Source organism: Zychaea mexicana (genome assembly GCF_025766255.1).
Source record: "Zychaea mexicana strain RSA 1403 chromosome Unknown BDB00scaffold_1, whole genome shotgun sequence".
NCBI lineage: Eukaryota > Fungi > Mucoromycota > Mucoromycetes > Mucorales > Lichtheimiaceae > Zychaea > Zychaea mexicana.
The window spans coordinates 142,657-154,867 of record NW_026516664.1 but is presented as its reverse complement, the minus strand read 5'-3'; the positions used below and the strand labels follow the sequence as shown (position 1 = coordinate 154,867).

The following is a 12,211-nucleotide window of genomic DNA, read 5'->3' as shown; positions in this document are numbered from 1 at the left end:
GAGAAGGGCGGAAGAGCTAAAGAGAAAAAAAAGGTTTATTTTTTGATACGAAAAGACATATTTGGATTGCGAGGAAACCCCACCCAGTTCCGGAGTCCAAGATGTTAAAAATAGTGTATGTGTGTGCGTGTGTAACCCAGAAATGTTAATGGGATCATTTTGTCTGGATTATATCACATACAGTATTTAAAAAAAGCAGCAACAGCAGCAGCAGCAGCAGCCTACGAAACTGCCAGTAACTGACCACTATCGGACTGCTATTACTGAGGTAGGAGTTGATAAACATGGTAATATGTCGTGCGTGATGTGTGTGTGCTCGGGTCTTGCCCTTCTTTATTTTTTATTGTTTCTTTTTTAGCATATATGATTAATTAACTCAAAGAGGGGGGAAGAGCAGGAGGAGGAGGGATGGCACCTTCTTATGGGTAGATGATACAGTCTCTGTGTGTAATATTTTATAGTACAATCTTCTAGCCTCGTATTACTGGCATCTAGCATGCCCAACCCCCTTTAAAATAATTGCTGCTGGGCACTAGTAGTATTATTATTGGGTGTTCTTGTTCTTGTTGCAACAATGTCCTGCATTGTTGCTGTTTTCATTTTGGACTACTCGATATTTTCCTTTACGAGTCGTCATCGACGATGGTTTTAAAGCAGGATTGGAATGGCTAGGAAGTACAACAGCTGATGCTGATCGCCGAACATCGTGGTGTTGTGGACCTTGGTGGTTGTGCTGGGTTTGATGATGGTGACAAGGGTGACAAGGAGGAGGAGGCGGGGAGTAAACGTTACAACAACAGTGATGATGATGATGATAATGATGGTGGTGGTGGTGGTTGTGCATACAATGATTGTGGTGGATACAATGGTTATAGTGTTGGCAATGATGTTGATTGTGATAAGGTTGCTGTAACGGTCGATTCGGACACGTATGGTGAGCCATGCACGGTGAATAACTAAAAAAAAAATTAGTTCAATCAAAATATAACAAAACTTTTAGTTTCTTTGATTCTCCTACATACCTGTCCATGGTAGGGTGGTGATGGTGGTTAGCAGTACAATGATGATGATTATGATGACTATGTGGACATGATGAAGGAGTGGTAGGAGGTTGGTGATGACAGTTGTCGTTGCTATGTTGATGGCAGTGATGATGGTGATGGTTGTCATAGTGATGGTTGTTTCTACAGTGACAGTTGCTGTTGCCATGGTGACCATGGTTCGTTGTTGCTTCTTCGTCTTCTTCTTCGGCATCAGGTGGTGGAGTTGGCGGTAGATGCACATGCAGTGCGTTGCCTGGTTGCAGCAAGTCGCATTTTTGTGTTGCACAGTTCTGCATTGGCTGCTTGTGCTGCTGCTGTCGTTGTGCGGAAGGCTCGGCAGAAGCCGTGGTTGGCTCATTAATGACAGGAATTTGACGGCCGCTGCCCGGCACAGATCGCGATCGTCTAGATGCTTGATGTTTTTCTTTTTTTTGCATCCGCTGTGAGACTGGTGGTGGCAGAATATCCGACTAAGAAAAAGTGCTACTGTTAGTTTTTCTTAAAGTAGAAATGTACATTTTCTCTCTTATGCTTACCTGGAAATTATAGTAATGCTGCTTGCTCTTTCTCCTCGTTTGATGATCGACATCCCACACGTCCGGGCGCGCAAAGGGTTGTGGTGGTGCTGCTGGTGTCATTCTATTATTAGAAGATCCAGGGTTTGCATGGTTATGATGTAGCTGCTGGCGACGACTATTTGCTTCCATATAATTTTGCTCAAGGAAGCCTTGAGAACTCGTGTTATTGCTATTACTCCTGTTGATTCGGTGTCTGGGTAAAGCGGCGCTTTTGCTGGCAACAAGTGTTGGTTTTGTATTTTCAAAGGCTGCTGTTGATGTCGAAGCTGAGGAACACGGTATAATAGGCTTTCTACTACTCCCCTGCAAGTCGAATTGTAATTCGCTGTAAATGTCATCCATCAAGCTGCCGCGCTCACCAATAATGGCTCTGAACGCGCTGTTGCTGAAAAAGTCTCGGCTGACTGTCTTTTGCTGTCTGCTGGTGTCCTTATTGCTGCTGACAGGGGATGGGATTTCGAAGCGTCCGGACGTTGATACTGATGAAGTCGTTGTGCTCGTAGTTGCTGACGGTTTGTCCTTCCGCGAGAAACGCAACAGACCCATGGTGTGTGAATACTATAAAGTGTAGATGCGAAAAAGATAGAGAATTTGAAAAGAGAGAGAGAGAAAGAAGAAGGTTTTTCTGGTACGAGAAAGAGAAAAAGAAGAGCGGATATGCACGCTGAGACATTAATAAATAGACACGCTCCACATATACCATAACTGCATCTATAAAAGCTTACTCGTATTCTCCCCATCTTCCCCCCTTGTTCAGCACTGCCCAGACATAAAGTGGCTGCATGAGCTGCTGCACGTTGTTGAATGAACAAGGAGATTTGCCATACATTTCAATTTGACAATAGTTAAAAGCAGAGAAGCAGTACCAGTAGTCGACGATGTGTATAATTGAGTGTAAAGATCAGATTGACTCCTCCCTCCGTCCTTCCCTTCGATCATTGCTCCACTTTCCTACCCCTTTCTAAGCTGCTCCTAATGACAAGCTCATGGTAATGCTATTACTTTTATCTTCTTTCTAGGTTGTCTCTAAGGTACGTCTAAAAAATTCTAATGACGCTAATATTTATCCTCTACTGCTCTCTCCAGATACGTTTACCAGGCTTGCCCATCCGACCCCTGGGGTTTTTACCACTCATTCGCCGACTACTCCTTACGAGCCTGAAAGAAAAAGCAAAAAGAAACAATATAATTCGCAATATAGAACCATGGTTTTTTTTTATTTCCAATATCTTTCTTAATGTACGAGGCTCATGCACACAATATAATCTCAGAAAGGCTAACTGCTGCTACTGCTAACTAATCCGATTCCTCCTCAGACGACTCTTCTTCGGCATTAGCCACCCATTCCAAGAATGGCTTGGCTGCCTTCTTGACTTCCTTGGAAACCTCCTTGTCAACATAACGCTTGGAAGGCTTCTCGCCCCACTTGAGGTACACGTCGTCTTCGAGCAATTCGGTCTCATAAAGCTTCATCAAGATTGTGGGCACCTTCTTCAACAACTTGTCCTTGTGCTCCAGACCAACCAGACGCTCGATGCCACCCAGCACGGCCTTTTGATGCTTTTCGCCCGTCACAAACTTGCGCAAAAGCTTTTCACGCTTGGGAATCTGCACGGCAACGTTATCATCGAAAACGCACTGGATCAGCACCTGGCAAGCTTTGTACTTGCCCAAGACGCCCAATTCTTCGGCCTTGGCGATGATGTCTTGGTCGCTGGGATCCCCTTGCTCTTCAAGCCACACGCCGAATTGTTCGTACTTGTTGGCATCGTCGTCGTCATCGCCCATTATGCCGTCGACGGTCAGTTCTCTGAGACGCTCAGCCACAGCTCGTTCGCTTGTATCCTCAGACCAATCTTCTTGCGCAAGCTTGCTCTCGAGTTTAAGGCCAGCAGCCTCCTTGTTGATGCGCTGTGTGATCAGATCGTCGTCGGAGCCAGCCACATCGTCACCGTCTTCTTGCACAGGCGAGTCTGGCATGCCGTCTTCATTGGTGCCATTGGCTTGAGCTGTTGCAGCTTTGCGCTGCTTGCGCTGCTTCTTGGATTCTGATGCAGGAGGGTTCTTGACAATAAAGGCGGCCAGCTTGTGGCGGTTGTCGCCCAGGTTGCGTGCGCCACAGGCCTTGCAGTCCATGTGGATCACGTCACCCTTGATAACCTATCCGCAGCAACATCATAAAGATAAATGTTGAGTCATTCCAATCCATAAGCATCGGTTATTTGACTTCAATTCATAGTGTAAAAGGAAAATGCAACTTACAAAGTCTGTTTCAGGGTTCTGGCACGAAGGGCACAACACAAACTTTGAAATAAAGCCATCCAGGGTCGACTGGAGCTTCTCAGCGTCGTGTTCACCATTTACGATGTAGCGTTCATTCTTGTCGTCGCACTTGACCTGTGCGCCCAATTCGAATCCAAAGAACTTTGTGGGATACGAAGGAGGACGGGACAAAGCGCGTGCAATTTCTGCCATGTTGGGAATAACAGTTTTAATACCATTGCCTCTACCTTCAACCTAAAAAGAAATATAAAAAAAATTAGGTTCCTCTATTTTTTTATTTATTGCAATAGAACATCATGGAATAATTAAGAAAATTGTATTATTACCTTTGCAATAAGGCGAGGCATCTTGTAGCGGTAATAGGAATCTTTGACGTCACGTCGAACGTTGATTGCTGCTGCCATTGTTGCTTTTTAAAAAAGAATAACTTGGGGGAATAATTGGAGAGGGTGGAAAAATTGTAAAAAGTGCGGATTGGCTGGCTTTAGGAAATGGTAAGAAAGGCCTTCTTTTTAACTTTGAGAAAGTGTTGTAAGTTGTACTGCTCTATACTGTCTTGCTGCTGCTGCTGGGAATATTCGTTCCAGTCCAGTGATGAACAAAACATGAACAAGTCGAGACTTTGTTGTTTTTGTAGAGATTGGGTGTGATTGCGAAAATGCAGCTTGGGAGGATGGGGGCTTAAGCAAGAGTAATGTGTGGAAGAAAAATTGTCAACCGACCAGAAGAAAAAGAGAGAAGAGAGAGAGAAGAAAGAGAAAAATCAAAAAAGTCAACACACTTGTAAGAAAAAATATTTTTTTAAAGCAAAGAAGACTGCGAAATAGAGGGATGGGGGAGAATTCGGTTAAATAGATTGTCCGAGTGTATGTGATTGAGTAAGTGATAGGTGCCAAGGATGATACATGCAAACTTACTTTTTTGAAAGAAGCGGCGCACAAGGCTGAAAACATTCACCAGTTGGACACTTCCACCAAGCACACGCAAACCTTCTTCCCACATGACTACATGCAGTACGACTCAAAAGTGAATGACAAAGATATGCTATTCAATTATCTGCAGCCAATTTATTAGGTGCGCTCTTCTTCCATTAATCGGCGTCTATTACTGCGCTGCCTGTTGTGCTTCGAATGCAAAGAGAGCCAGTTATACAGCGCATATTCTACCATCATGTGCTTGTGGACATTCAATGGTCTGCTGTTGAGGAATGATGGCTGCGGAATTGTAAAAATACAGCAAGATTCTCTCACAGAGGATTCCAATCTATGCATTTTGATGCGTGATCAAGCACACACGCAAAACTTTTACGCCCAGTAGGTTTTACCTTTTTTTTTCGTCACGCAAAATGAAACCAGTTGACCCATCATAAGAGTCGCTTTCTTGGATGATATGGTGTGTCGTCTTTTGGCTAAGCGACAAAAGAAACACTCTCAAACAATAGCTATATATAGCTTTGACGTTCAATCCACATATTTCTCTCTTTCTTCTATGAAGTCTTTCTTGGTTCTTTCTTTCTTTCTTTCTTCCTCTTTATATATTCCTCTCTTACTCACTCTTCATCTCTCTTCCTGTTCCTGTTTTTAAATCGTCTGCATTGCATTGCATCTGAACAACAAAAACATAAACATTGTCGTTAAGCATACCAGTCGTTGTCAGATACCATGGGTGCACAGCAAAGTCATCCTCAGAAATCGACAAGCACCTCTATCTCTCATGTTGAGAGCGAGATTTATATGCTCTCGAAGAAGAAGTCGCCCACTGCATCGACATCGAACCATCGTCATCGAAACATTAAAAGCAGTGATACAAGCAAGAACCAACATCATCATGGTAGTAGCCGTGGTTACAACAAGTCGTCGCCAACTAGTAGTAATAGTGGAGGTAGTGCTAGTAGCAGCAGTAAGCATAACCAGCAACAACAACAACAACAACCAAAACAGCAGCAGACCCGCCGATCGATTCAGCTGTACACCAATGTCCAGGAAGCCTCCTATCGTCTAGTAAAACGCCACCTGAGCGAAAAGAAGGTTTCCGAACTTTTACCGCCATCCACATGTCCAACAAGCGAGCAGCTGCAGGGCTTTAGTAGCAGTAATAGTAGTAGTGCTGCTGATAAACGGATATCCTGTTATTCAACTGCAACTGTATCGTCCAGTGAATCGCTCGCCACAGCTTTATTTTCTGTTGCAGCCAGCACATCATCTTCAGCAATAAGTCCACTTTCCTCACTATCTTCATGTCATTCCAAGCTGGGGCACGAGTCGGCAGTTATTACCGGCGGAGGAAGTGGCGGTGGAGTAAGCAGCGTCATTACACCTTCTAGCACACTTACTGTTGCTACTAACGGATCATCATCATTACTATCGAGCACAGATCTACAGCATACCTCACCCCAAGATTCGGATGTACGACATGCGTCGTCGTCATCATCCTCCTCGTATTACACTTTTACTAGTTGCACCACAGAAACCGAAATGTATTCGAGTCACGTGAACGATGCATCCTCAAAAATGGCGCGCGTTTGGGTAGCACAGTGCAAAGTGCATGGTTTTGGCACAGAACCAAAGATCGACCAAGGCTTTCAGGAACTGGAGCGACTTGCCAAGCAAAACACACCGGAAGCATATGCGCCGCTCGCCGTCTGTTTTGATTATGGCCTGACACCGAACCGACAGCCCGATCCACAGCGGGCATTCAAGTGGTACAAAAAGGCAACAGGCACAGACACGACTACTATTACTGCTACTGCTACTGCTACTCGAATGATCGCCTTTGCCTATTACAGAATGGGCGTGCTTGTTGCTGCTTCGTCAGCGTCTTTCTCTTCGCCTTCAAGACAGGCAGAGGCTTTCAAATACTTTCATAAGAGTGCGATACAAGGCAGCTCCATGGGCCAGTACATGTTGGGTCTCTACTACCACCACGGCATTGCCCTCAAGCAGCCCAGCCTGTCGCATGCAACAAAGTGGTATACCAGCTCGGCCGAACAAGGCAATGCTGATGCACAGGCAGCCCTAGGTCTGTTATTAATCGACCATGTGAACGAGCCCGCACAAGGCGTACAGTGGCTGGAACTGTCCGCTGAACAGGTAAATGTAAAAATTGAAACAAACAAAAACAACCCCCTCATTTCGGGATTTCCTTGAATGGGAGTGGATCCATTGTTCTTCTCTCCCTTTCTCATTTGAAGTCTCACTTTTAGCTTTGTTGTTTTTTTTTACTTACTTTTTGTTTCTTGTTTTTGTTTCCTCTTCTTTTTTTCCCTCTTCTTTCTTTCTTCTTGTGCTCTTCAACAAGAATAATGCACGAGCGCTGTTACGACTGGGTTCTTTCTACGAGGAAGCACAGGACAACTTACGAGCCATGGCATACTACCAACGGGCGGCAGCAACCGCTACAGCCGATCGTGACCTCGCGCTCGCACACTATCTTGTTGGTATCAACTACCGGATGGGCGATCTGGGCCTGGCCATGGACGCGGCGCGCGCTGTCCAACACTTGACTGTTTCAGCGAACGCTGGTTATGCTCCTGCCCAGCGCGCACTCGGTCTAATGCACGCACGGGGCATCGGTACGCCCAAGGACGAAGTCAAGGCACATGTGCTCTACAACAAAGCCGCACTACAAGGAGATATCCGTGCAATGGGTCTATTGGCCGAACAAAACGAGCACGGTCGAGGCTGCATCATGGATCTTAAAAACGCACTCCAGCTTTACGAAAAGGCTGCCAATGCAGGGTCTGTGGCTGCACAGCTGTCACTTGCAGAGCTCTTACAACGCATCGGACGGCGTGCACAAGCATTTCCCTGGTTCGAAAAGGTCGCCAACGCATCCCTATCCGGAGATAACGAACTAAATATCGAGCTGATCCAGCAACGCAACACAGCACGACTCATGGTCGCCCGCTACCGACTTCAGGGCTGGGGCGGCATCGAAAAGAAAATAGCGTGGGCGTTTAACGAGTTGATCACACTGGCCGACTGCGATCACTTTGTCGACGCGTATTACTGGGTTGCAGCATGCTACGAAGAAGGCGTATTTGTCCAACCCAATATCTTGAAAGCGTTCGAATATTACGAAAAAGCAGCTACAAACGGCGACACCGACGGTCAGTTTCAGGTTGCTCTTTTGTTGGCCAATGGCGTGTCCGAACCGCCTGTTGTTCTCATCAAACGCAATCCCGCAAAAGCCTTCGAATGGTACGTCAAGGCAGCCGATGCTGGACACAGGACTGCCCAGTACAGTCTCGGGCTCTATTATGCAAAGGCCATTCCACCCATTACCGAGATTGACAGTGACAAGGCAGCCAATCTCTTTGAACGGGCAGCATCGCAAGGTCTGGTCGTCGCCATGGTGCAATTGGCAAAACTCATGTTGGCCACTGATTCGGGACAAGAACAAGAAGCACTTTATTGGCTCAGACGGGCAGCTTCTCAAGGCGACGCCGCTGGAATGCGCGAATTGGCTGCGGCTTACGAGTCTGGCGCAGCCTCTGCATTTATCAAGGAAAACAGTGGTGATGTCAACAATATGCGTGCCATTGCCCTCCAGTTGTTGAAAAAGGCCGCTGAAGAAAAGAGCGATGCGTTGTCGTGGTGCGCTATGGCACGTTATTATGAAGATGGGTGGTCCGTGCCAGTGGATTTACAGCAAGCCATTCGTTGCTATGCTCAAGCAGAGTCGCTAGGTTATCCAAAGTAAGTTTCCATAAAAAGGTTGACACTTTATTTGGGTATTCGAATTGTGTAACTGATCTTTTCTTCTCTTTCTAAAAAACCAGGGCAGGGTTGGCGTTAGCCGATATGTACGAACGCCATGCCATGTGGCAAGAAGCTCTCGATAAGTATGATCAGATGGCCAAGCAAAATGAATTGTTGAGCTCTGTGGGATGGAAGTCCAGACTTGCCAAGGGCCGCCTTGTGGTGTTCCAACACAAGGGTACAGATGACGACATGGCCATTGTATCTGCCTGGCTGCATGATATGGTCGAGCAAGACTCAGGCGCAGTAGAACCATTCGAGATGCTTGGTAATAATTTAAAATAGTCTGCTCACATAGAATATTTGAAGCAAAAAAAAATTAACAACTTTTTGCTTATTGATTAGGTGCATGTTACGAATACGGGCGAGGAACAATTCAAGATATCAGCAGCGCAATCACATGGTACGAAGCTGCGGTTGCGCAAAGCACCTCAGCGAAAACAGTAGATTGGATCAAAGAACGAGCACGCTTCCGATTAGGTGCTCTTTGTTTTCAACAGAAGCAGCATGCAACAGCCCTTAAACAATTCGAAGCCATGGTCCCCTTGCTTGAAGATATGAATCATCATTCCGCCGAAACACGACAACATGCTCGTTTGGCGAGATACTATCTTGGTAAGACTTTCTAAGAAACAACGCTATAAAAAAAATCCAAGCATGCACCACCTATTAACAGAAAGATAATCTATATATTTAGGCTTTTTGCTTTTGCGTGGAGAACATGTGGACCATCGAATCGATCAAGCCAAACAATGGCTCAGCAAAGCTGCTGATGAAGGTGAGGGCGCTGCCGCATATGAGTTGGGCATGTGGGCACTTGAAAACGACGACGACGAACAAGAAGCCAAAAGACGGTTCGATCAAGGTGTTTCCACACGCCATGCAGGGTGCATGCGCCAGTTCGCTCTAATTCTAAAACGTGAACAACGATATGACCTAACTTGGGATGGCCGCGACACACTCGAATGGCTCGAAGATGCGGCACGCCTTGGTGACGTAGAAGCGTTGGTACATTTGGGTCTTGCGTATGAACGGGGTCTCGGTACCAGCATTGTCCGAGGACAAATTGAAAAGTCTTTACCGCTCTATCTTGCTGCAGCACAGCATAACAATGTTCGCGCGATGATCAAGACAGGAGAAACGTTCAGCAAGTTGGGCAGACACTGTGAAGCCGTCAGCTGGCTGAAAAAGGCGGAGCCACATAGCTTGACAGCGCGCACCATGATTGCATCATACCGACTCCAGGGTCGTGGCGGGTTGCAGCAAGAAGGCGGGTTTGCAGCTCTGCAATCAATTATCAAGGAACCAGTTGCTTCTAATGATGATAATCAAGACAAGAATGGAATGAGCTTGGCCATGTTTTTGTTGGGTCAATGTTATGAGCTTGGTCACGAGACGGAAAAGGACCTGCAAGAAGCTGCAGCATGGTATCACCGAGCAGTCGACATGTCTGAGCACATGGACGCTGCTTACCGCATTGGTGTTCTCAGGAGCATGCAAGGGGACGACGTTGGTGCATTGGAATGGTATCGCCGTGCAGCAGAAAAGGGACGCCATCGAGAAGCGCAATATCAAGTTGGTATGTTCCACAAGGACGGTCGAGGTGGACTAGAAGCAAATCCGATAGTCGCACGGAATTACTTTGTACGAGCGTCAGATCAAGGCCATCCACGTGCCAAATACGAACTGGCATACATCCTGTGGCGCAAACGAGAATATCATAATGCTTTCCATCTGTATGACGTGGCCGCGAAACTCATGGTTCCAGAAGCCCTGCGCGAGCTGGGAAACCTTTATCATCAAGGATTTGCCAGTGTGGTGCCTCGCGACTACAAACGCGCGTTTAAATGCTTTTGCGAAGCTGCCCAGCTCGGCGATGCGACAGCCGCGCTTATGGTGGGAACCTACTTTGAAGAAGGCTACCTTGAACAGCAGCCAGATGCTCCGTCTATTGGCATTGACAGGGACCAGGCACTGCAGTGGTACGAAACGGCATACAGACTTGGATGCGGACCGTTGGCTGAATTGGCGATCGGCAACCTCAAGCACACAATGGCGGATGAGTTGGTCCCAGAGTTCAGCGAAGAAGCAGAAGACTTGCGTGAGGAGGCATTTGACTGGTTCAGCGAAGTTGCAATGCAATTCAGAGAAGAGACTCAGCATGCTAATATCATGGTTGCTTTGTACCACATCCATGGCTGGGGACGTATACCCATCGATGAGCATGAAGGTTTCCGACTGCTACGACAAGTTGCAGATGCGGGTGGTGCACAGGCTTTTGCTGAGGTGGCAAAATGCTATGATGAAGGCATCGGTGTGGAGCAAGACATTGTCCAAGCACTCATGTTTTGGGAAATGGCGGCTGAAGCACAGCAAGACATCAGCGCGATGATACGTGCCGGTGAGATTCACGATGCGGGTCTCGCTGGTCAAAGGAATCCAACAAAGGCATCACACTATTATGTCAGAGCTAAAGCATCAGGTACTTGTTTTCATTACAAATACATATAAATTTACATGTGCTTTACTGACTTCAATGTTTACTTTTTCAAACAGCTACGAGTCAACGAAGTCCAAGTGAAATCACGCCATCTTCCTCCTCATCCTCCTCATATTCATTGTCGACAAAATCCTCCTTGGCATCTCTCCGTCACCGGCCATTCTAGCAAAATCTCCCTTTTCATCCACTTCACCACCATATTGTATAACATTTAACTTAATCCTTTATTCCACTGTTTCGCAGCTCATATACATAGACATGCTTATTTTACCAAATCATTATTGCTAATAGTATTACTTAATGCCTATCGTCGTCGTTGTTCTAGCCAAATGTCCCAAGGATCATCGGGCTCCTAATTTTGACCTTACACACACTCTTATTTTACATTACTTATCTGAATAAATTGCCGTTTACATGCAAATCCATAATACTGGCACTGAAGCAATATCCACGTCATGAAACGGACATATTTCGCAGGTTTCGATCAGTGGGGCATCTACTATTCTAAAGTGTCGTATGTGATATACATTACTACTAGAAAGCGGAGCCTTGGTGGTGTACCTTAGACAGCATATACTTGGTCGCACATGTAGTATGCAGTACAAAGGAGGTTCACTGCAGATACCTCTTTAACTTTATTGTCAGCACGCACAACACAGCTCCAAATAGTACATTGTCCCACCAAATCAATCCATTTTAAAGACCTCTTCTTCGTGCCATCTCCTGTCTTTGTACATTTGTTTTCTCCATTGAACTTCAGTGCACCTTGCAATATCCTTTCGAGAAAAAAACTTGTCCTCTACTGCTCCCACAAATTGTCATAGATTTTGGTGACTTCGTTGAAATAACTGTAAGTAATATCGTTCTTTGCTTCTTTACATTGCTGTTGTTCTCAAAGCTGTGTATATCATTACTATTATATAGAGCTCTTGACAATTGTCTAGTTGCAATACTTCCAGTAACTACAGGATGTATCAACAACGAGGAGTTTGCACTGTTTTAACTTTTAGAGATTTAATTCATTTAAGAAGTGTAAAAAGGAGGCGG

At 45.8% G+C, this 12,211-nt stretch overlaps 3 protein-coding genes across 3 annotated transcripts; 1 reads left to right on the top strand and 2 right to left on the bottom strand.

Moving 5' to 3' along the window:
• Nucleotides 1-254: 254 nt before the first annotated feature.
• BDB00DRAFT_794054 (uncharacterized protein) lies at nucleotides 255-2,276 on the bottom strand. The gene is made up of 3 exons (XM_053121279.1): nucleotides 1,580-2,276; nucleotides 1,023-1,513; nucleotides 255-956 (listed from the first exon to the last, which is right to left on the bottom strand). The coding sequence occupies exons 1-3, from the start codon at nucleotides 2,165-2,167 to the stop codon at nucleotides 545-547; spliced, it is 1,491 nt and encodes a 496-aa protein (XP_052985727.1). The 5' UTR covers nucleotides 2,168-2,276; the 3' UTR covers nucleotides 255-544.
• A 531-nt stretch (nucleotides 2,277-2,807) lies between these two features.
• Nucleotides 2,808-4,695, bottom strand: BDB00DRAFT_966948 (domain found in IF2B/IF5-domain-containing protein). The gene is made up of 3 exons (XM_053129803.1): nucleotides 4,231-4,695; nucleotides 3,884-4,138; nucleotides 2,808-3,781 (listed from the first exon to the last, which is right to left on the bottom strand). The coding sequence occupies exons 1-3, from the start codon at nucleotides 4,306-4,308 to the stop codon at nucleotides 2,918-2,920; spliced, it is 1,197 nt and encodes a 398-aa protein (XP_052985726.1). The 5' UTR covers nucleotides 4,309-4,695; the 3' UTR covers nucleotides 2,808-2,917.
• Nucleotides 4,696-5,327: 632 nt separating this feature from the next.
• On the top strand, nucleotides 5,328-11,630 carry BDB00DRAFT_794051 (uncharacterized protein). The gene is made up of 6 exons (XM_053121278.1): nucleotides 5,328-6,993; nucleotides 7,202-8,601; nucleotides 8,685-8,932; nucleotides 9,010-9,279; nucleotides 9,362-11,146; nucleotides 11,221-11,630. The coding sequence occupies exons 1-6, from the start codon at nucleotides 5,566-5,568 to the stop codon at nucleotides 11,328-11,330; spliced, it is 5,241 nt and encodes a 1,746-aa protein (XP_052985725.1). The 5' UTR covers nucleotides 5,328-5,565; the 3' UTR covers nucleotides 11,331-11,630.
• Nucleotides 11,631-12,211: the final 581 nt, after the last annotated feature.

Bases quoted from the DNA above. Each gene is read 5' to 3' on its own strand.
- BDB00DRAFT_794051 (XM_053121278.1), top strand. From the start codon at position 5,566: ATGGGTGCACAGCAAAGTCATCCTCAGAAATCGACAAGCACCTCTATC. The intron at 6,994-7,201 runs GTAAATGTAAAA...CTCTTCAACAAG, and splicing joins TGGAACTGTCCGCTGAACAG to AATAATGCACGAGCGCTGTT. The intron at 11,147-11,220 runs GTACTTGTTTTC...TTTTTCAAACAG, and splicing joins TGTCAGAGCTAAAGCATCAG to CTACGAGTCAACGAAGTCCA.
- BDB00DRAFT_966948 (XM_053129803.1), bottom strand. From the start codon at position 4,308: ATGGCAGCAGCAATCAACGTTCGACGTGACGTCAAAGATTCCTATTAC. The intron at 4,139-4,230 runs GTAATAATACAA...ATTTCTTTTTAG, and splicing joins TGCCTCGCCTTATTGCAAAG to GTTGAAGGTAGAGGCAATGG. The intron at 3,782-3,883 runs GTAAGTTGCATT...TGCTGCGGATAG, and splicing joins AGAACCCTGAAACAGACTTT to GTTATCAAGGGTGACGTGAT.
- BDB00DRAFT_794054 (XM_053121279.1), bottom strand. From the start codon at position 2,167: ATGGGTCTGTTGCGTTTCTCGCGGAAGGACAAACCGTCAGCAACTACG. The intron at 1,514-1,579 runs GTAAGCATAAGA...ACTTTTTCTTAG, and splicing joins AGCATTACTATAATTTCCAG to TCGGATATTCTGCCACCACC. The intron at 957-1,022 runs GTATGTAGGAGA...TTTTTTTTTTAG, and splicing joins CACCACCCTACCATGGACAG to TTATTCACCGTGCATGGCTC.